Consider the following 24632-nt stretch of genomic DNA (forward strand, 5'->3'; position numbering starts at 1 on the left):
TGGTGTCAAAGTTATATAACACAGAACTTGGGGAGTGACAGTTCGGACTGCAGGAGCGACAGAAACTGACTCAGTGTGTCTTTGTCATTGCCTCTACACTGTACAATAAAGAACGCATCTCTGCCTCTGTCATGGATAATAAAGAAATGATTGCTTTACAAAGCCAGATTCACCGAATTAAAGTCTGTCTGTTTTTCCTCTCAATCCCAATCCATTTTATCCTGCGTAGGGAAACAGTGTGCTGTCTCTCTCTCTCTCTCTCTCCTCTTCTCTCTCTCTCTCTCTCTTCTTCTCTCTCTTCTCTCTCTCTCTCTCTCTCTCTCTCTCTCTGCATGTGTGAGGGTCACTGAAGGACATATGCAGCTTTTCCCAGATGTGACATAAAAGGGGGATGAGCACAGTGTAGGGTCCCAAAAACACACAAACACATGCACACTTTTCCAACTTTAATCCCCCGCCTGCAAAAATCTCATCAAGCTGCAAATCTCTCTCTCTCTCTCTCTCTCTCTCTCTCCCTCTCTTCTTCCTCTCTCTCTCTCTCTCTCTCTCTCTCGCTCTCTCTCTCTCTCTCTCTCTCTCTCTCTCTCTCTCTCTCTCTCTCTCTCTCTCTCACACACACACACACACACACACACACACACACACACACACACACACACACACACACACACACACACACACACACACCACGTTTAGTATTCAAGCTGCGGCTGTAATGGCTCTGTCTAATTACAGCCTTTGGTTTTCCTGAATTCCGCCTGGTGATTTTCAAAGAGGAGATTTTCTCGCCCTCTCCTTCCCTGTAATGAATACCTCTTTTATTCCACATGGCAACCATCTTGTCTTGTTGTGGATTTTCATGCAGAAACTTCTGGACAGCTTTAATTCCAGCTGTGAAACTTCTCAAAGTAAAGATGCGTGGAGAGTCCTGTCAGATCAGCAAAAGACGCTGCTGCTACTTTGATTGTGTGTGTTTTCGTACATTAAAAAGACAGAGATGAAAGTGTGTGTCCTAAATGAAAGGTTGTTAAGAAGACAAGTGTTAGCCTGGGAGTTTCTAAATACATGCACGTACTCACACACACTCACCTGCAGACGAGTTTGGCTGCTTCATGCTATTTTTAGTGGTGTGCAATTAAGCACATCAACAGCTCTCAGTGACGACCGAGTTTATTAATACAGGTGTGTTTCTGCAGTGTGTGTGTGTGTGTGTCCTACAGCCTGAATGAGCCCTTTGTTATCTATCAGTGTGTGTGCAAGTGTTTATGTGTGTGTGTGTGTGTGTGTGTGTGTGTGTGTGAGAGAGAGAGAGAGAGTGACAGAGAGCTGGTGGCATTGTAATTGGAGTGGGAATAGAAGAAGGGCCCCTGAGGGTCCCCTGAGGCCCCCAGGCGATAGACTGTCCTCTCAATGTGACACACACGCGCGTAGAGGGCTCCCAGATGACTGACAAATTAAATAGAGTGAATATTGCGTCATAACTGATACCCTTGACCTGAGTATCCTTCCCTTGTCCCATCCATCTACCTCACTTATGTTCCCTTATTTTAACTCTCTCTTTTTTCATCCCTTTTTCCACTTTTCCACCCGCGTCATGAGGACTTTCAGCATTTTTCTGAAAGTTTTAGTATGATTCACAACAATAAATCAAGATGGATTTGGAGCTGAGGGGCATGGGGTTCAGTAATAGGTGATGAGCTGTGCTCCACAGGCTTTGACCTATGAGCTTTAGAAGTCTATTGCTCATAAATTTGAATGGAAGTCGTCAGTACATGACTTTTTATGATAATGGAGCATTAGTAAAAGCCTCCAGGCGTGGAGCTGGAATTGGAGCGACACTTTTTTAAAGAGTTTGGGTGAATGCCTTTTCAAAACCAAAAAATATGAGAGCACAGGTTTCAGGAACAGATAAAACACGGTGTTGTCTGCTGTTTGGTAAACATTAGCTTTTTTGGTTAATCATTTTACCCACGTTAGTGACGAACAACTTCAGACTCAATCTCGAAGTGTTTCAGTCCGATCTTTATGCTTCTTCATCCGAGTGAAGCTAACTTAGCCGCTCTGTTCTTCCCAGTTTGGATTTGACGAATTATAATTGGAGCAGTCCTTACAGAGTGATGGTTATCCAAAGTGTTACATTTGATGAAGACACTGGTTAGCCTTCATGAAGACAGCATTGTTTGTTGTAACATTTAAGGTGATAAAATTCAGGAGTAAGAAAAAAAAGCAGACTATTTAGGCTAAGTCAATCTGCTTAACACGATTTTGTTGCATGAGACTCTGTTTTCATTTTATGTCTTCCCTTAAACCTAAAACACCGGGACTGCTTCTGTAATTCATGTTCTTTATACCAGAGAAGCATTCTCATTCAATTTGAGCTAATGTTAGCTTAGATGCCTTAATAGGTGTATGAAGGATCCGGACTGTGACTTAAATGTATAGTGTGCAGAAATGATATCTCGCGGACAGATTATAGAATGAACGCTCCCTTGCTCACTCCTCCTGTTGTTGAAGCGACGGTGGCCTTTGAGGACAAGAAGCTGCTGTGATGCATGATAAGTTTGATCCTCATTTTGTCACGTTGGGACGAACGGAGGGAGGACCCATGTGCAGAAAACAATGATTTTAATACTAAAAGAAAAAGGTACAAACACAACACACTAAAATGTCAAAGAACCAAATCCAGAAGAAAACACTTGAATAAAGAAACTTAAAGGTGACATATCACGCTTTTTTCATCAATATATATTGGTCTAAGAGGTCCCCAAAACATGTCTTTAAAGTATATGCTCAAAAATACACTTTGAAATCAGATTTTGGCATGTCTGAAAAACCCTCTTCTTCAGTCCTTCTCAGAACAGTCTGTTTTCTCTCTGACCACGCCCCCTCAGGAAGTGGATGTGCCCTCGGCTCTCCAGCACGTTGATCTAATGTTTACATGTTGGCTGAATATACATGGCTGCTCACAGACCTGCGTTACTTCAACCCTCTGAATCTGATCCAGAATCTGATCCTGACGGAGAGGCGCCTGCAGCAGGACCTTTCTGAACCATTGGTCACAGATTTAGTGTTTCTAGTTGTTTTATTTATCAGTATGTAGACGTGTGTCTTGGTACACAGCTACGAACATGTAGCTATGTGGCTATGCTAACTAGCGCTAGCACTTATCCATGAAAAATAAAAATCATCCACTAGATCTTCAAATCTGCAGACGTGGGGAGTAAAACCGACCTCTACAAGAAAGGCAGCAGGACCTTTCTGATGGATTGGTCACAGATTTTGAGTTTCTTGTTGTTTTATTTGTCAGTATGTCGACGTGTTTCTTGGTACACAGCTACAGCTACAAACATGTAGCTATGTGGCTATGCTCACTAGCGCTGGCACTTTTCCATGGAAAATATAAATCATCCACTAGATCTTCAAATCTGCAGACGTGGGGAGTAAAACCGACCTTTGTGTTTATTAAGACAGCCTACAACTAGCATGCCTCCTTCCTAAGCTCCTTGTTAGCACACATGTGTGCAGGTAATGAAAAACAGGGGGGGTTGAGTTGTATTTTATACAGTCTATGGGCTGAACAAGCTCCGAGCTCTGACTCCGTGACAGACCGGATATTGTTGTTACGTAACAAAAACACGGAAGTCTGAAACAGCTCGTTTCACACACATTCATAGAAAGGTGGAGAAATCAGAACAGGGGCAGAATGGATTCTTTTCATTTTCGGGGGGTTTGTAGACATGCCAGGGACACATATTTCAGGTAGAGAACCATTTAAAAATCGATTTTGCATGACCTTTAAGAAAGACGTTCAATTATCCTAAAACAGGACACAGGTGAAACTAATCAGGTTAATCAAAAGGAGGGAAACACACAAAGAGAGGAAGTAAAACTAAACTGGAAACACAAAAATGCACAAGGACTACAATACAAGACATGGATCACTGAACACAAGGAAGACATAGGATGACTGATAACACAAATAAACACAGGGAGGAACCGAGGCATAGACCACAAGGAGAAACCAAACTTTACATCAACTCATGACACCTTTTGTCAAATTTTTACCATCAAAAACATCTATCAGTATAACTCTTCTGTGCACAACAACCTCTCTTCTTCCATATCTTCCAATTGATGCATTTAGCCCTGCCACACTTGTAGAAACATGACAATGCAAGTTGTCAGCCTCCGTGGAAGGGGACTCTCTCCTGTGTAGATATAAAAGTTAATAATAATAATAACTAATTTAAATGTTTAAATGAATATTGTGTTCTATTTCTACCAAGTCTGCTCTGCCAAATGTTGCTAAATACGACACACTGTACCTTTAAGCTGGGCGGGAGCATCGCCTGCGGTGCTCCTGCAACACTGCAGGGGGACTGGGATGTGGGTTTATTGACAACAGTTGGATTATATCTGGGTGTGTGTGGTTCTACAATACGAGAAAAAACAAACAGCATTAGCACAACTGGCAGGATGTATATTGCACGGCTGCAATGACAGATAATTTAATCTGATGTAAAAAATCATACAGAAGTTTCATCCTGCCAAGACCTCCTGCAGCAAAACTGGTATCAGCAACCCCACATGAACCAAATTGAAGCTGCAATACAATCCTATAAGGCACATTGGAAAGAAAATAACATGTCAATAATGACATAAATAATAGAAGCATTAACAAATGCTTTAAACTGAAATCCCAAGACTGCAGCTCCGAGTATTTTAGTCAAGAAGAAGCATTTTAATAATATCTTCTTATTGGATCTGACTCACATATCGACTGAATCTCATCATTTCTGCTTCTTCAACAGTTCAGCCCTGAAGCAGCTCACTAACTTGTAGGTTTAATTAAGCCAGTCAGAATTTATGTGGTTCATTAAATATTTTTTAATTGGGTTTTAATGTAAGAAGTTTTCTATAATAAGTTAACTCTCACACTTTATTATTTTTAAGCACTTTTAAGGTTTTAAACCAACACCCTCAACGAATCCTGGCTCGCTCTTCAGGCCTCAAGGCTCCGCTTCCACCGACAGATCATCCTAGTCATTTTGAGGCTGGAGATCCTCATAAATTTTGATGCTCGGGTACTACCTCAGTGAGATGTACTCTTCGTAGATTACATTAGATTAGATTAAATGAAATATTAATGATTCCTCAAGGGGGGAAGTGAGTCATTCCTGCTGCAAAGAATTGGATGTGGCAATAAGGAAGAGAACATAAGGAGTGCGAGAGCAAATAAAGGGTGCAGAAAGAAGTCTGGAAATGCTAATGTGTCAATCAGAGCTCCATTAGACCGTCATACTGAGCCAGTTTGAAAAATAATCAAGGAATTAGACATAATGTGGTGTAGATTGAAGCTGCAGGGCCTCGCCGTGCAAAGGTCTGCAGCCGGGCAGGGTTGCATTAAAATATACATCAGATCAAAATGTGAGGCACAACTGAGATGCAGTTTTGTTTTTGTCTGATGGTCAGGCTGATGGGTTTCTGATTTGGATTTATTCAGTGATGTTCAGGATGTTGCATTGCTGTGACTCACGCCCCATTTACACTTTCATTACAGCTACAGCAGTATCCACTAAAGTGAAGGAAAAGGCACATTTTAAAACTCTTATGTCACATATTAGAAAAAGGAAGAAAGGTGTTATGTTAGTGATGTTAAAGTTACTTGCATAAGATGTTTTGTGAGGATGCTTCTTTGTCAGAGTATAAAGCATTGGCACTTATTGTAGTGTTAGTATAACATTTATTGTGCTTACAGTACTCAGAGTCCTACTTATGGTGCAGTTTTTCAAGCATACCATTATTTTATATTTCTGCAGTGCTTCTTTTACTTCCTCCAACACCCTGCACGCCTGACGCAGCAGCATTCATATGGACCCAAGTCTTAAGTGGCTCTTATTCAGTCTCCTTGGCAGCCTGGAGCCCCCTGAAGGAGAACCCAGGGGCAAACGTAACTCTGATTATCACGATCACATGAGTGCGGTTGTCTTGGTTAAGCCTCTATTCAGTGGAGACGAAGGAGAAGCTGCAGCCAGCATCCTGTCAAACTCACCTGTAGGCAAAGTGTGAGTGTGACAGTCAGTATTGTGGGTAAACAAGCAGCTGGTTCAGATAACACTGTCATGCACATACAGTGGCGCTGCTGGGAATGTGTTTTTAATCCTTCCCCTCCTTCACTCTGTGTTGGCTCAGAAATGTGATGCTCAGATTGTCCATTAAACTAAAGTAAACTGGCTGAATGTGAAAAGTGTTTTTCCAAAGATTTAAAGAATATTTGTAGAAAACTTTACCCACATAAAACTTCCAAAGAGTAAGAAAGGGAGAGGTTTTCTCCTCCACCTTGTTGGGCAGCCGGTCACAGCGGTGAGAATCCACAGGCCTGTTTCTCCACTAAATTTCACATGGTTTACCTGTTTTTATTCAGCAATCATTTGAACAGTGTTTTAGTGAAGTTGAACTCAGTGATCTGTTTCTTTTAGCAGAATATTCTAGTTTTGCCCTCTGAATGGATCTGTTCATCATCAGGTCAGCAGTTACACCATTAGCAGTGACTGAGACATTGAAGGAGCTGCTGTTTGTATCAGAATTCATCTTGAAACCTTAGCTTAGTAAAATGTAAAATATCAGCATTGTTAAATATTTAATGGTATTTAGTATTTTAAGTGGTACATCTCTGAGGTTTGCCTCAAAATAAAAAGGCCAAATATTCTGATGACCTTCTGGCCTTAGAAAAGTCTGTTTGTTAAATCATTTTTAGAGATGCCAAACATTATGGGCACATTACTGAAGTTTTAACACTGAAATCAGCTCCAGGTGCACATACTACAGTCCAGTAACATGACTCTTTACTCATGGTTCTGCAATGTGAGCCGTTGACGTTACAGACAGTGTATTACCTAACACTACATATGACGATGCAGTAAGTGGCAGCATGTTCTTTAAAACATCCAAATATATGATAATATGTTGGTTTCTGAACTAGGAATGCAGAGATTTAACGGTTTCACAGTTAACCGCTCTTTAAAAAGTCACGATTGGTTAACCGTAAAGGCCCAGTGACACAGAGTGCATCTGTCGACACTCTCAAAAAGGGGCCAGCTCATTGTTCAAGATACTGCAGTGCGAGCCCATTGACTTTACAGACAATTTATTGCCGCACACTACATATGATGATACAGTGAGTGGCAGCATGTCCTTTAAAACATCAAAATGTGCAATAATAAGTTAACGCCTCGAATAGGAAAACAGGGATTGATTGGTTTCACAATTTACAGGACTTTAAAACACTCTTATTACTTTTTTTTTTTACATTCTCCACTTATTTATTTTTTAAATATTAACCTATTTATCTTATTGTAGTTTCACTATTATTAATTTTCCTATTTATTCATTTATCTTTTATTTTCAATTATTTTCATTTATTATTATAGGTTGCCTTTTCATTCATTCACTTATTTTGTTTCTAATCAAAAAAACATCACTTGCTTTAATTGTTCACATTGATCTTTTGTATGTTATGTGTAAAAATTTAAAAACAACAACAACAACAAAAAACCATCAGTATTAAATAGCTGTAAAAAGGACCAGTTCATTCTGTTTGGTGCAATCTGCACGGGACAGAAACAAAGTGACACCTGTGCAGCTTTTTTTATGCATAAAAATGGGAGGCAGGTGCCCCAGCCTAATTCCTGTGCCCTCAGATTCAGATGTTTTTTTTTTTAAGAAATCTGTTCTTATTTTAACTGCATTTGCGGCATCACACAGATGTAGTGGTATCAGAATCAGTACAGTGCAGTTGAAAAGGAGCTGCCGAAACTGCCAAAGAATAAAAACAGGTAGTAGTGTCCAAAAAATTTAAAAGTAACACCCTGATTTCTGAAAACGATCCCAACCTGCAGAGGGATATTTTATACGAGACAGCTGTCACCAATTGTCTCTGCTAACAGAGTCAGATAGACCTTATAGATACACAGAGCAACACCACACTTCATGGTATAATGTCATGTTTCTGTTTCACTCTGCACTCATGAACATATTCACATTTACTTTGTCCGTCTGTGTCATGTTCTCTCTCTCTCTCTCTCTCTCTCTCTCTCTCTCTCTCTCTCTCTCTCTCTCTCTTCGCTCTGTAGCCTCCTTAAATTGAATCTACTTATCTATTAAAACCCAACATTTTTATTAATGATGAAGTGAAACAAGGTGAGCACATTTCAGGACTTCTTCTGACCATTATTACACTTTTGCTGTTTACTGTCTGTAGGTGCCATAATGTTGATTTTCTATCTTATTCGTTAACCATGATTATTTCTTTTTTTATTGCTTACTTAATTTCCGGTTTTGGGTTCATGGGTGTGGTTTACCTTTTATCTACCTGTTCAGTTGGGGGCGGGGGTACACACATAGAGGGTGAGTGGGGTTGAGTATTTTTTGTTGACCGCCACCGCCACAGTCATCGTCATTTTCATTGTTTATTTCGATCTTTTTTGATATTGATTTATTTTGAGTGTTTGTTAATAAATAGTAAACCTACTTTGAACTTTGATTTTGATTTAATGGCAAGACGCGTCGCAAGCACAACCCCATTTAGTCTCTGCAGCACCTTACAAGCTGAGCCGCTTCACTGTCCTCTGGAGGCTTCAGTGTAGAGTTCAGGTGACAGCTGGTTTCAGGCGCTGTGGCTCTCACGCCCTCCTGTTCATGTATAACTGGATTAAATTCATTTTCTCTATTTAGTGAGTTTTTAAAAAATGTTAGAACACCACAGCTACAGCTAGACAGGGAACACACAAAAACACACTCCTCAGAGTTCATGACCTCTGTGATGAAGTGAATGTTGAATTATGAGTTCACAGAAAAACCTTTCTAGCTTGACAGGCCAGGTGGGAGAGAACGGATGATGAGAGGAAGTGGAGGAAGGAGATGATCCCAGAAAAAGCTTTAAAGTATTCCCTGATTGTCTCGTTTTTCCCACGAGGTGTTTTTTTGTGTTTTGCACTGCGTGTGTATCCATTAAACTCTCTGGAGCCCGGACTGCGTTCAGCTCTGATACTCCTCACTGAGCCTGTGTCATGGTGTGTGGGTGTGTGTGAACACCTACGCACATACTGTACGTGTGTGTGTGCAGTGAGAGGTGTGAAACAGTAGTGTAAGGTTACAGAAGGAGATCCATTACTTCGCCATGGCAGCCGGCCTTAATTACAGCTAACTATAGACGGAGCAAAGGGAGAGAGAGAGGGAGGAGAGAGGGAGGAGGTCGGAGGTTTGAAGAGAGACAGAGCAATGAGCGTAATTAAAAAGTCTATTTGAAACCCTGTATGATTACAGTGATGAAGTTTGTGTAATGGCTTGTTCAAAACTCTCATTCATACTTCTTTTTTTAAGCGTGCAAAAACTCAAACTCTTTCTCTGAGGAGAGGCCGCCTCGTCTGAGTGAAAGGGAAGATGTGTGATTGCACATCTTAAAAGTATCACATCAGTGTCTTGCCCACTCACTACACATCATCCTGCTTATTACCCTACCACCAACTAAAGATGCAAAGTTAACTCTAAGCATTGATAAAAAGAAGATTTTATTGATTTTATAAAAGATTTATTCATGCAACTCAAAAAATAGTCCCTCAGTTTCAACGGTTGGTTCTTATCAGTCTACTTGCAGGTCAAATTAAATAGTAAATGGACTGTGTTTATAGAACGCTTTCTCTAGTTTTATGTGACATTAAGTGTCACATTCCCCCAATCACACCACATTCAAACACTGGCTGATTGCTATTTAAAGTATTAACTAATCCTACACTAATTCATGCACCTCTGGCATGGCCACTAGGGGCCGTTTTGGGGTTTCAGTGCCCAAACACAGTAAGACCTGAGATTGAACCCCTGACCTTCCGATTGAGAGATAGCTGACTCTACCACTGCTGAAGTAACATTTTCATCCACATTTAAGTCTTACCAGTATTGATGGAGGGTTTGTATGTTTTTAACTATTTATGCTCAGTGACTAACACTATTTAAAATGCATTCGAGCACAACACTTTCAACGGAAAATACATTAGTATAAGTGACGGTACACATTTTAAAGCTGCACAAAAAAAGTAAACAAATAAAGCTACTCATTAACAGTAATGTGTGTAAATGTTACTTTTCACACCTGCCTTTGGCCAGCTGAATCTACATATCCCAGCATATCACATACCACTACTAAAGCTTTTAGAGCTGAACCTAGACAGAGTTCCAGAAAAAGGCACTAAAAGTTTATTCATTTGGCAGATGAGTCTGTTTGTTCTTCAACAACACTTCCCAGAATCACCTGACCCATTAGACAAAGCTTTAAGACATTTTATCATTGTGTCAAAAAAACTAACAGATGACCAACAGATGGTCTATCCTGCACCCCCTTGTATTCATTAAACTGTAAGATAAACAATAGGTTTTCAGTCATGTTGAAACCAAGCAGCATTTTCCATAATGAATGACACAGCTGACTACATTGACAGGTGGGAACACTGTAGCTCAAAGCCTGCCTCTTTACCTCACACTAGCTCAACAGAAGTTAGGTTGAGTTCAACATTTCCAACATGGCTCCTGCAGATGATTGGTTTCAAAACAACGCTTCAAAAACAGATGGGTGACGTCATGGCTACTACGTCCATTAATTATACAGTCTATAGTTGAAACATTGTCAACTTGTCTCCTTGATTTGCATTTAAAATGTACTCTGAGTGAGTCTGAACAAACTCTGGGACACTGATCTTGTACTAAAACTTTGTTTAGTCAGTGATGTCCCCCTCCACTGTCAGGCTCTTTTGATTGATCATTTATTCACTGCAGAGTCGATCAATATTACACGGCTGCGTAGAGAATAAATTGGATTTTCATAAGACATCTAATCAAACATCTCATGAGTTCACACTGGTTTGCTCAGACATTGTTTTGATCTTTATAGTTAAATTACTGTCTCAGACATCAGCGCTGCTTTTTCTCTCCAACGCTCACATCTGTCCAACTTTACTTTACACACACACACATTTACACACACACCTTGTGTAAATGCTCACACCTTGTCATGGTGACATTTCCCTTTTTCTTTGTCCTCCCTAATTAGCAGTCTTACGCTCGCCTGGCACAACGTCGGCCAATCAGTGGGGCCCGCTCATTACCCAGGGTTCATTTAGGGTCTTTGTCAAATGAGGAGTGAAAGTGACAGTTCAATCTAACCTCAGCAATAAGCTCTGCGGGGCCGCCTCCTCACAGCTTGTGGAGGATTCGGTTGGCTATCATAGAGGGGCACGGAGGATGATACTCTGAAGCTAATTGAAATGCCACTTCCATGTTCTTTCTTTCTTTTCATGTCTTCTCTTCCTTTATCCCTCTGTTTTCTCTTTTTTAGTTCTGGATGTCTGCCCTGGCCACCACCATCCCAGTGCCCTGTGGAGCCTTCATGCCAGTATTTGTCATTGGTAAGAAGTTACTGCCCCCTCTTTTTTCATCTAAACAATCTAAAAATATCGATTTTTGATACAAAACCGCAGTTCAAGATCAGAAAAGGACTGAGAATTATAATCTGAGATCTTTTGTAGCCAGGCTAGCTATGAAAGTTGAATCATTTATAAAGAAGCCCTTTTCTTCCAGATTACAGATATCAAACATACTTGAAATATAGTACCACTAAGTTTTCAGTTAGCGTGCTAGATATTGACCTTGTTGTAACCATTTCTTTAACTGAGCTCAACGTTTTGCATGAGACTCAGGGCCTGATTCACAAAGGGTTTGTGCAGCTTATGTCCTGGTTAACGTGAGCCAAAAAGGCATAATCCTTAAAGTCATGCACAGGGTTAAATGCACCACAAACCACACTGCAAAGCAAGTACCATTTCTGTGTGCCAGCGTTTTTTGCATACATTTAAAAGCATTAATTTGGCAAAATAGGACTCATTCTCTGCAACTGAACCTCCTTGCATAAAATGTCTATTAGCCAATAAGTCAACCCATTAGACTGCTCTGTTTCTTTGACAATTCACAAGAGAGGTACAGAGTTTGGTCTTGGTTTTTCAGTTTTATGTCCTGACGATACAATACAGCTGCCATTTAAAGGTACAGTGTGCAGAAATTGGGATATTTAGCAATGTCTAGCACTGAGATTCCAAATTGAAATGCTCTCTTGCTCACCTCTCCTGTTGGTGAAGCCACAGTTGCATTTGAGGACAAGAAGCTCCTGTGATGCATGATAAGTTTGATCCTGCAAAAAAGTTTGTCAATACAAACTCTTCTTCTTCTTCTTTTCTTCATTTTCAACACAAAAACACATACAGCCCCCGCTAGTTTGTCCGTTCAGTGCTTCCGTAGAAACATAGCAGTGCAAGATGGCAGCCTCTGTGGAAGGCGACCTGATTCTTATGTAATGAAAGTGTCATTCTATGTTAACAAAACAAAAATAACTTAACCTAACTCAATTAAACTTACTTTTGAATATTATATTCCATTTCTGCTAAATATCACACACTGTACCTTTAAGAGCAGCTATACAGTAAGGAAGTGTTCATTTTAGTCCACAGCATCAAGCCTTGCACTGACTGTGGTCTCACTTTGTGCACATGTATTCTTGTTTCAGGGGCAGCCTTTGGTCGTCTGGTTGGAGAGAGTATGGCAGCCTGGTTCCCAGATGGCATTCACACAGACGGCACCATCTACCCCATAGTGCCGGGAGGTTACGCTGTTGTGGGTACGTCAAAGACACAAACACGGTGCCTTAATTCTTCATAGTCCGTCTTCTTTCACCTCTCTCTGATGTCTGTCTCCATTTATCACTTTTGTTTTCTTAAGGGCTTTTTTTTTTTATAACTTCTTCTTCTTCTGAAATGATTTATTGTGTGAGTTTTAGAGCCTAAACTAAATATTCACAACCCCTCTGCTTTAAAGTGATTAAATCTTTTTTAATGTAGGAGCTAAGAAAATATTTTCTTTACTCCTCATTAGGTTTTGGTGAAGCATTAATGCCTCTTAAGATCATTTTACTTTTCTTGCCAACACTAAAAGTAAATGAATACAGATAAATACTTCTCAGAGCCTTGTGCCAACATTTACAGCGCTGAGTTAAAGCTCCAAGTGGACCCTGATTCAATGAGACGTGGAATATAACGATCTCCAAACTTTTGAGACAGAATCAATTACATTTACAAGCTCGGCAGGCGAGACTTAAGAAGAAAAAAATGCAAAGCAGCTGAACAACCCACAGACTTTCACAGCCCTCGGTGCTGCTGTCAAACACTCATATTACTATGAAAAGTTTGTGTGATGAAAATGCTTTGTGCAGAATTCAGCGCTTCTTAAACAAATGGAAAGAGAAATATAAATTCCTGGTACTTTTTCGTCTGTTGCATCGACTGAAATAGCATAACGGATCTATTTCCTGCAGAAGTTTTGTAATTTAGTCATCTCTATGACGTCATTCAGACTTGGTGGCTAAGCAATGTTTGCTAATCTTTCAGCTTTTTAGAGTAAAAGCCTCAAAATATTCAAGATTTGGATGAAACACTTGTATTTTTAATTTAAGCAACCACAAAAAAAGTTGAGTTTACCTTAACAGTGCAGTACCAAAGTAAACTACATCGTGAATTCTCTACTAGCTCTGAAAGCAACTATTTTTGTAAGTGAACCCTCAATGTTAGAGGGAGTACATGTCATGAGGTGGAAGCTTCGAGGAGAGTCGTAGACCGATGAATTTCAAGCTGAACTGTTAACTGTTTGTTTACAGAAATGAAGAAGGTAAATCACGGACGTCTGCACGTAACGTCTAATCAACATCAATCAAGTTAGCAACAGGAAACAGTGACGTGTTACTTTTGTTCTTCAGAATAAAAGCACTTCCTATAAGCCATGGAAATATAACTTAAATCATTAATAAATGTGCAGGTCTTTCACATGAAATGTTGTAAACAATGTTAAGGGTTTTCTTCATAAATCATTAAACAAAGTAGAGAAGAAGTGTAAGACTTATTTTGCATAGAGAAAATATAATCAGTTGTTCTCCAGTCTCAGCTTTTATATTATGAGGATAAACTTCTGGAAGCATTGTCCGTCTTCTCAGTGCTTCTGTTGTTGGCAGTAATTATCCATAAAAGACTGCAGGCCAAGACTTTGCATTTACAGTCTGCTGAGCAACTGAGAAGTGAGAATGGAGTTGGTGTTGAGAAACAGCAATAAGAGCAGATTGTTTGAAGACATTATTCAAAGCTAAGTTGATGTTCGATGACAGCTGATTGCACTACGGCAGAGTGACGCCTTCCTCTTGTGCTCTCCACAAAGACTGTCTTCCTGCATGCAGACACTGCTCAATGAAAAACAACTGAACAATGCACATTTGCACAAAATTTGTAAGGAACACATTTCTTGACAACTTCAAACATACATTTAGCATCAATCTGCAAATCTCTGCAATCTGCACTTACAGTAAAACAGAAGAAGATGGACTTAGGGTATGAAAATATTCTTTAGGATGCGGTTGTAAAGTGAGTTGCTGCCTGTGTAAACAACTGTTTTGACGCATATCGAATGGGGGATTGAATAAGTTACCAAATGCCTCCTGAGGAGTCGAGCCGCATGTCTAATGACAGACATGCATTATGTTTAAATTGCATGGATTTTAGAATAGATTGCACATAATATTTGATGAATACAGTTTGAAACTACCTCACAGTCGTCTTTGTGCTCTCTCCTGAAACGTTTTACTTACAGGCTATGAGCATCGTGTGTTGACACCTGTATGTCTACAGGAACTCGACTAAACTCAACACACTAACCGGTAGAAAGTCAGTGTTTGTATGAAGCCAAGTTTTAATCACCAAAATGTGTAAATTATATTGTTATAGCAGAAAAAATAAAAAGGGAATAACAGAAAAGAGAGTCACTGCACTCCATGTCCCGCAAACACCAGCTGTCCCTCATAACCACGACGTCTCCATGCCTGCTGAGGCTCCTCGTCTAATGAGATGCAGCGCCGTGATTTCCTCCACTGTGCTACTTGTTGACAGCCGTGCTGATTATGCCAGCGTTGCAGGTTGGTGGCGGCTGTGTTTCTGGGGGCTGCTGCTGATGTTGTTGTTGTTGTTGTCGTTGTGCACTGTAGCCGATGACTCAGCCCGTTACAGGCCTGACACTCTGATGAGCGTCTTTCATCTCACAGCCAAGCTCGCTTTAAGGACTAAATGTTAGGCCGGGCAAAGGGAGCAGCAGCATTTATCAGAGGCGGATAGGCAGACATACAAAGGCTTAATTAAGTTACGAGGAAGAACAATGAAACCTGCCTTTGTAGGCTCTCTCGAACACCATCTGTTTCTCTCTGCTCCCCCCTCTCTTTTCACTTTATTTAATGCTTTTTTTCCAATGTTCATCTCGTTCTTTGGATTGCACTCATCCATTTTCTCTGTCGAGCAGTGAAGGCTCACTTCACCCCATGCTGCTCCGTCTGCTTTGATGCAGCTTTTAAATCGCTGCTTTTTACAACAGAAAAGATTTGGAAATATTGAGGTTCCCTTTTGTATCGAATTAGCTGAATAAGTCAATTTTCCCTGTATGGGTGTGTGGGATAAGATTGTGTGGAGGGGAATGTTAATTTGGTTTGTTGGGATGAAAATAGATACAGGATTGAAAGAGCGTTAAGAGAACTGGTACGAGGATGATGATCTCACATCTCTGGGTGAAATCATTTTTAGTGTTGGAGCGCAGTTTTATGAATTTCATCAAAATCATATTAACCAGGAATGTTAGAGCATTAATACGATTTATAGAGACGTTCTTGTTAATATTTCCATACATCTGCTTTTTAATGTTTGTTGTTTTGCCAATTTAGCCAATTATGGTTTTTGATATGTTTTCTTATTTTGGGTGTATTCCTCAAACCTGAATATTCCAATATTTCACAGCTTTGCCCCATTTTGCCCAGTGATCAAATGGCAAGTCTGGTAAAGGGTACACCTTTGATCCATTTTTCAGCAGTGACATACTTGCATCTTAAAGGCCCTGTGAGGAGTTTTGAACTGGCTGAGAAACAGACTGAAAATGATACTGATGCCTCTTTATGACCTTCAATAGCAAATAAGATCATCAGCAACAACACTGACACCTTCTCTGTTGTCATTTTTAATGCCTGAAACCGCCCTGAGGGGGTAGGTGTCAGACCACATGATAAACATCTCGCTTCAGAAACTGCCTATTTGACTGTTTTCATGGAAAATAATCACATTGCCTGATAAAGTTGACTGTTAAAAGACAACAGGAAGAGGTTTTTGTTGAAAACACTGCTTTTGCATGTATAGGACAAGAGATAAGAGGTGTCACTTTGTCCACAAGAGGGCACCAGAATCAATACAAAACAAAAGTTCCTCACAGCAGCTTTGAGAGGATGTTTTGGGGCTTGCTTTTTTTCTAGATTAGACTCTGTTACATGATATTTCTTGGTACTATGACAGTTGTTTCATGTCTCTATGGCATTGATCACCATCATAACTCCACCTAAGTTTTTGGTGTCCCTTCTTCTTTATCCCCCTTGACATCATAGTGGTGTGTGACGGCTGGCCTCAGTCATGAGGGGTACACTAGTCTTACAAATTAGTGATACCATGTGTTGTAATTAATATTTACAGTTCATTATCTGGAATATCCCACTCATGTATTTTTGTGGGTGTCCCAGATAGAAGACTCCCATTGCATTCAACAAAGTCTACAATGTGCAGCTTCTGTGCAGCTGTGAAGCTCTCTCTTGTACCATCATTTTCACCATCCTGCTAGCTACCAGAACTGTAGTTGAGCTCAGTAGAGGTAGTGTTAAAGTGGTTAAGTTGCCTTGTTGAGGAGTATTTTCAATCAAACTAGAACTCTACAAGATTTGTTTACTGAAAAGTAAACCAGTGTTTTATTGAATTTATGATTACGACCTAATGAGCGAGACAGCTGATTTAAACCAGCGCTGCTCGACTCGTCCGCCTCGTTATCTATCCAGCCTGCTTCAGCAGGAAAGAGGTTTCTTGCTTCTTCAAATGCCATCTACTGGGTAAATACTGTAACGCAATACAATACCTTTGTCTGCAGTTTATACTGGTACATCGTTTGCTCCAGTGTATGGGTTGCAGCTCACTTTTTATAAGACAAAAAGAGTTTTATTTTGCGGTAGTCACTGAACTCTGAATATAAGATGATCCCACTTTGTTGAGATGGATTTTAAGCAGAAAACTTGTCTTTTATTTGGATCACTATGGTATTTATGTAAGGGGTAATGTATAGGGAGTGGGTTCCTGTAGGGTGTGAAACCCTGCAAGGTGAGCAGGACCCCCATGTGAATATTTAAATATGAAATGCTAACTCGACTCCTCAAAATTGTGAACTCAACACAACCGTGTAATAAGAACACATTAGTGACCATCCAAATGTCTATGGTACAACGTTCAGATGCCTCTAAAGATGAAAGTTTAAGTTATTTAGCCTTATTTTTGCCACAATAGTTCACAAACTAAAACATTGAATCAAAGATTTGTGTCCTAAAGAGACCACAGTAGAAAAGTTATATCCTTAAGATGAAAGTTGAAGTGTGTAAAACCCTGAGGGGATGTATCTCAACACATGAAAGTTTTTTCTAATTAAGTACAAAACCTGTTTAGTCTTAAGTCACGCTTGGCGCCTTCCCACTTTGCCGAGACTATTTCTGTTCTCAGAACTTCACAGGTTTGGTGGGAGGTGAGGTTTGAAAGTGAGAAACTAGTCTTGACTCGTTTCTTGTTCCTAGACATTTTCTTTGCTACACGCCTCTGCATCCACCGTTAATACTATAATTTATTACCTGTGAGAGGAAAGTGGAGCTGTTTGTCATTTTGGTGGATGATTCCTCTGAAATCTCCTGGAGGAGGTCCTTAAATCAGTACCTGACCACACCCTGAAGACCTGATCTGAACAGTTCTTCTCTGATATTATGCCTAACCAACTATCCTCTCCCCCCACCCAAAGGTGCTGCGGCCCTGTCAGGAGCAGTCACCCACACGGTTTCCACGGCTGTCATAGTGTTCGAGCTGACGGGACAGATCTCCCACATCCTGCCGGTGATGATAGCAGTGATCCTGGCCAACGCCGTGGCTCAGTCTCTGCAGCCCTCCCTGTACGACTCCATCATCAGGATCAAGAAGCTGCCCTACCTCCCTGAGCTGGGCTGGGGACACCACGAGTACGTACAGTCAAACATCACACCCCACATCACAGTAACAGAAAGTGGATGCATGCTTAACAGCCATTTTACAGGTTATCCTGCTTTAATCAACAAGAAGACATTAAGTTTGACCGATCGTGTCTATATTTATATATATAGCACATGCTCCAGGATGTCGGGCTACTAGCTTGTTCATACCTGCCTGGTACTGGTAGGTTTGATGCATGTTTACAGGAAAACCTTGCTGTTTTTCATCATTACACTGCAGCACTGGAGCAGGAAAAACGCAATTCTCAATAGTTTACTTTTCACTGTTTACAACCGCAGCTCAAGAAGACACTCAATAAGCACGTTCTGATTACACATTATCGCCACCTGCTGGCCTGGCATACTTATGAGGGTGTTTTCAGTTTCTGCGTTGGTGTGTGGACAAAAAAATATTCATAAACACCTCTAATGTGGACTGGATGTTTCCTGAAAACTGTTGTTGTTAATAATATCTTTATACGTGTGGACAAAGCTTAATGCACAGTGCTGCACTTAAGCGGCAACATCTGGCCGCGAGAATTGAAGCCAATGTGGAAGTATGCCACCCCACCCAAAACCTACAGACTTGATTGTGTTCATTTTCAAAGAGCGTATACAGCTAAAACTGCATAACGTTTAAGATGATAACACTTAAAAAGCTGTCTGCCGGGCATAGTTTGGGCTTGCATGTAGCAGACTGTAATCAGTCTTGTTTTTGTGTAGTCTTATGTATTGTTAGTTTGCTAACCTGAACATTCCACCGTGAAACTTTTTGTTGTTTTGCCCTGCAGAGTTTACCTCTCCAACTCCGGAAGTTTAATTAGTTACATAATCGTGTGCTCAGATAGCGTGTAAACAGTGAACGTCTTAATGTAATGTGCTGGTAAGTAAGTCTTAATGGTTTTAGATATTGCTTTTAATTTAGCTGTCATCGCCTCAAACAGCCCACACTCACACCTTTAAGGTCCACATGAGGACTTGGAGAGGACTTTGATAAAAAAGACAAACAAAGGCGGCGGCTCTGTGATACAGCATTATGTGGCTTTTAATTGCTTTAACCCTAATTCATAATTTAAACCAAGCACACAATACCGAATAGGATTACCAGATACTTTGAGTGATCCCAGCTCCACACAGAGGCACTTTTCATGTAATTGTTAGGAGATGGTTATTGTTCTGGATGCTGGCAAAATCATTAGCTGGAGATAATAGTTAGGATGCATCACACTCAAATTGGGAGTAATGAGTACAATTTTTATTTCATCCACCATCTGTTTATCATTTTCCATGGCCTCCCCTGAAGAGCTTCGTCCCTGTCTGCCACTTGAGTCATCCACTTTCTACATCAACACCTCAGTTGACCCCAGCCATCCATCTCTTCATTATCTATTCCTCTATCGCTCTATCTTTGTTGCTCTCTTCTCCTCTGTCTCTGCTTATTATCGACGGTGACCTCATGGCCTCGCCCCTCCTGTTCTGTCTGTGAGAGTGTCTGAGAGAAAGAGGAGAAGAAGAACACTGTGCGTAATGTGAGCCGTGGTTTCAGCGAGGTGTTGCATAGTTTGTTATTTTCCCTTTGCTGATTATGTAACGTAAAAAACTCTTCACACTGTGGACAATGCACACACAGGAGTGAGCTTACATGCTCCTAGGGCCTTATTAAACCATCTGTATTATTAAGTAAGTTAGTTTTGGATTTCTACTGCAAAGAGCTTTTTGTGTTTGACAAAGTTCAATAAGGACCTCAAAAGATGTCGTTTGGTTCAATAATTCAGCAGCTGGGAAGCCAGACTAATGTTTTTGTTTTATGCATCAGTGTTGGTCCTTCTGAACCCTGACAGAATGAATGCACAATAAGCCGACTACTCTTTTAATCTGGCAAAATTTAAATTCTCGTTATATTTTCAGCAGTATTTGATATTTTCCCCACATGTAGCATAAATACATTTGCAGTGTTTTTGCTTCTTACTGCACAGCTGGTGCCTGACTGCTCTGCTTTAGTACAGAGCACAGCAAGGGACCCTAATTAGTGAAAGGGTGCTCTGAAAAGTGGCAGAAAAAATACCATATTATCTGCAGCACACAGTGTCTGTTTACATTTCTGCAAAGTAGTTTGGACCGTTTGGACTAAACTGTTGGTTTCCTTACAAACTGTGCACAGAGTTGGTTGCCAGGTTTTCTACTAACAGCTGAATGCAGCATCATAACTGGGACCAAATGTACTATGACAAATTGCAATCCAACCAAATTGTGTGTCTGGTGTGAGCAGAAAGTAAAGTCTAAAGTAAAGTGGTGGTTTCATTGATTAGAACATTTTCAAATGCAGAAAAATTAAACAAAGAAATTGATTATCAACTTGAATCAAACTCAGACTCACAGCAGGCTGTTAAACCACAATTTACCCCCAAGTTAATGCGAATCAGCTCTTTCATACATGCCTTGGCCCCACCCTGTTCAGAGTAAACCATTAGGAGTGAAGCTGGTCACACTGTATACAACTTTCAGATCTTAGTGGGACAGCACACATCAGGACAGTACCATGATGTAGTATCTGTGACGTCACCCATTTGTTCCTGAGAGCTGTTTTGAAGCCAATCGTTGGCAGGAGCCATATTGGAAATGCTGAACTCAACCAAAAGAGTGTGACGTAAAGAGGCGGGGTTTGAGCCTCCTAGCCAACAGCTATGCATTTCTGCCTGTCAATCAAGTCAGTCATGTCCTTATTTGGGCAAAAACTTGTAATCTTAATATCTTCTGAACCATCATGTTAGAGAAATTAGGGACGTATACACCCAAGCCGTCTTTGGGCCAGGCTCTAAATAAACAGGTTTATTTATGCTGTAAAGATCGTCTTCTTTGAATTGGTGTGTATGTGGTTTCCGGTGTTTCTGCAGCCAGCCTCAAGTGGACACTCGGAGAACTGCAGTTTATAACACTTCCGCATGTGATTCATATTTTGAGACAGGAGGTTGTGGCTTGGACAGTACAGACCAATTAATAACATCACAATCCTCTGACGTTTGTGGTTCCGATTCCACAGACACGAGATCTCAAAGGAACTTGCATAATCAAACGTGACTTTAGAAGATAAACAAACATGGAGGATAATGAATGTCGTCTGCTGGCTGCCCTTGCACGTGTTCTGTTTTGCAGCAAAGAACAAAGACAAACCAAAAAATTGGAGAGGATTTGCTCTTCGTTTTTTAAATTCTACTTGGCTCAGAGTTCATTTGTGTTTACATTTACTGCCACATTTATGAGCAGTTAAGGAACGCAACATCCAGTTGGTGACGCCTCCCATTGGTTTTTAGATTCTTGAATATTAAACATCTTTGATATTTACGATTTGGTTGGGAGCAGTAAAATAGTCAAATTCACACCACACACTTGATGATTATTTGGATGAACAATCAGTGACGACAAGTCTTGAATCAGGCCATGCTAAGACATTTGGAGTAGCAATTCCGGCCCTAAACCAGGTCTAAAACGTTGTCATGTGTGGCCAGCCTAAGGGACGCCAAATAGTAAGAATCCCACTGAAACAAAACTCAAACTGGGAAATCAAAACACATCTCTACAAATTCAGAATCAAATGGGATTGACTCCTGAGCCCTGCGACTCTAGATTTGATAGCAGTATATGAATAAATGGATGGATTGTGCGTCTTATCGGCTCGAAACTTCACCAAACTGTCACTTGAGTGAAAAAAAAAGAGTGCACGAAAATGTAACAAATCCTCTCTTTGCACCCCGACATCATTTATCCTCCATGATAAACAAAAAGTTTACAGAATGTTAAAGGTTGCCAGGATATAAGGATGATTGAAAAAGCCTCGTGATGTGTGTGTGTTCGTCTGCTAAGTGAAAACAAATCATGACATGATCATCCGTTATCGAAATGTAGAAATAATGTCGACATTATGTCATACGTAGGGAAATGTTAAGAACTGTTTAGGCGTAAAGATGATTGATTTACTCTCTGGAACTTCATGTGTGTGTGGGTGTGTGTGTGTGTGTGTGTGTGTGTGTGTGTGTCTGGTGTGTGTGTGTGGGTGTGTGTGTGTGTGTGTGTGTGTGTGTGTGTGTGTGTGTGTGTGTGTGTGTGTGTGTGTGTGTGTGTGTAAACTTTAAATATAGGCACAGTAATGTAACTTTATGAAATAACAGATAGATATTATGAACTCCAGTTGCTGCCTTCCCTCCTGCATCTTTCATTGTCACATTTACCTCTTTTTCTGCTTCCATAATGTACCTTAGTGTGTGTGTTTGGATGTGTGTGCGTGTGTGTGTGTGTGTGTGTGTGTGTGTGTGTGTGTGTGTGTGTGTGTGTGTGTGTGCATTGGTGTGTGTGTTGTATTACTGCAGCATATAAGAGCTGAGGAAGAGGAGGTAGATTGGAGGGGGGCGGCAGTGAGATGCTGTAGGTAGCGTGGCCCCCTCCATGATGAATGTGTTTTTCAGGCAAACTGGAAAAGATCCATCTCACACCCACACTACCGTCCAACTCCCCCACCCCACACACACACACACACACATGTACACACTCAGGAAGTCTTGTATAACGCCTGCTGTGCACTGTAACATATAATGGCATGTACATTTGGCCCATACACCCACGCACACATGCTGATAACTGGATTCCACACACACACACACACACATATCACACACACATGCATATATTTAACCACTACAGGCGAGCTGCTACACACTTTGTCTCTCTGTAATCACACCCAGTAGCATATATGTAACCTTTCCCACCTCTTCTCTCCCGCTTCTTTTTCTGATCCATCTTCTCTATTGATGGATCAGTCTTCAGCGTTGGAGTGCAATTTATAAAATAAAAAAAAGTGTGGGAACAATTATGTAACATGTCTTTGTGTGTGTGTGTGTGTGTGTGTGTGTGTGTGTGTGTGTGTGTGTGTGTGTGTGTGTGTGTGTGTGTGTGTGTGTGTGTGTGTGTGTGTGTGTGTGTGTGTGTGTCGTTGGTTCCTCTATCTGTCCCTCTTGTGTTTCTTCACATTTTATAACGGCCAATTACAGTTTGTTGTCCTCTCTCTGCCATTGTCGCTGACAGTGAGCGAAGCCACAGGAGATGATCTTATTTTCTCCAGATCATTACAGGCGTCCTTTTATTAGCTGTTCGCTCGCATTCACACACAAACACACACACACATATATATATATCAGCACACACATGTCAACGCCCCCGAGCTTCTCCACTCCTCTCTGGCCGGTATGAATGATCTTTAATCCTGCATTTATAACCCTATAAGTCTATTTATCTTGGCTCTGATCTTTAAGCTCGGGCTTACAGCGAGATAGCTAAGACTGATCAGACGTGTTTCCGAGCCTCGCAGGAGGAAGGTTCAATTAAGACGAAACCAATCAGATTTCATCAACTGCCTTTGATATCCTGGGGGAAATTAGTGTTGGCAGCGGTTGTGGCCAGTTCAGAGGCATGCATTAGGTTATTCTCTCAGATCCACTAGCAAATTAAAAGAGGCTGCCAATGCATCAGAGTGAGATGCATCTTCAAGTGTGATGTTTATTTCAAAGGTTTTTTTATGTGCATTTCTGCACTCACTATCAGGGACAGAATTCAACCTCTTTTTGATTTGCTGTTGATTAAAAAAAAAGTGTGGTAAATCTGTCATGGAGGGCAATATCCTCTGATATCCAGGAAATAAAATATATGTATGTATTTGTAGATTTGTGGAGACTTTGGATAAAATAGAAAAAGATCTGGAGGGTTACTTTGAGCAATGACTGGAGCAATGAAGAGCAATGTTTCCCAACATTTAACTGTATAACTAAACAGGTTAAAAGATAATAAGGAAGTAGGACATAAGGAAGAAGTAATAGGAAATTGGAGATTCAGCCAAAAAAAAAAACAACCTCAAAAATAGTTTTAGAAATCGAAGATTAATATGCATACTCTGGGAAGCCAGATTTAAAGCTGCAGTAGGTTGAAACACGATGAAGAGCTTCCACATCTTTAAATTATATCCTTTAAAGCATCTGTGAGGAACCTTTGTGGACAAAACTGCCTCGTCTGTCTTTGAGATCTTGTCTTGTATGAGAGTAGGTGGTGCTTTCTGACACAGAATTTGATCAGAAAAACGAAGTATTCTGTTTCTGCAGCAGTTTAAAGCATTAAAAAAACTTGACAGAAATGACCAGTCTTGATGCTGGTGGTCAGGTTTGCTTTCACAGACCATGAAGAGGCATCAGTGTCATTTAGTCTGTTTCATAACCAACCAGAAACTTCTTATAGGAGCTTTAAAAGTGCTTTTTCGCCAAAATCAGGCTCGGATTGTAATCTACGATAATTAATGGTATCAAAGAAATGATCTTTATAGTAGAGGGAGACCTTTCTGTTGCAGAGTGAGATGCTCTTTATGAAACAAGCAACATCA

General features: G+C 40.5%; 1 protein-coding gene across 1 annotated transcript in view; it reads left to right on the forward strand.

Moving 5' to 3' along the window:
• clcn2c (chloride channel 2c) overlaps nt 1–24632 on the forward strand; it is a 205335-nt gene that overhangs the window by 130482 nt on the left and 50221 nt on the right. Inside the window, exons 13-15 of the mRNA XM_034701145.1 lie at nt 11387–11456; nt 12608–12718; nt 17992–18205. Coding sequence (XP_034557036.1) covers nt 11387–11456; nt 12608–12718; nt 17992–18205 — 395 coding nt within the window. The remainder of the gene's footprint in view (nt 1–11386; nt 11457–12607; nt 12719–17991; nt 18206–24632) is intronic.

This window comes from Notolabrus celidotus, chromosome 14 (assembly GCF_009762535.1).
Source record: "Notolabrus celidotus isolate fNotCel1 chromosome 14, fNotCel1.pri, whole genome shotgun sequence".
Lineage (NCBI taxonomy): Eukaryota > Metazoa > Chordata > Actinopteri > Labriformes > Labridae > Notolabrus > Notolabrus celidotus.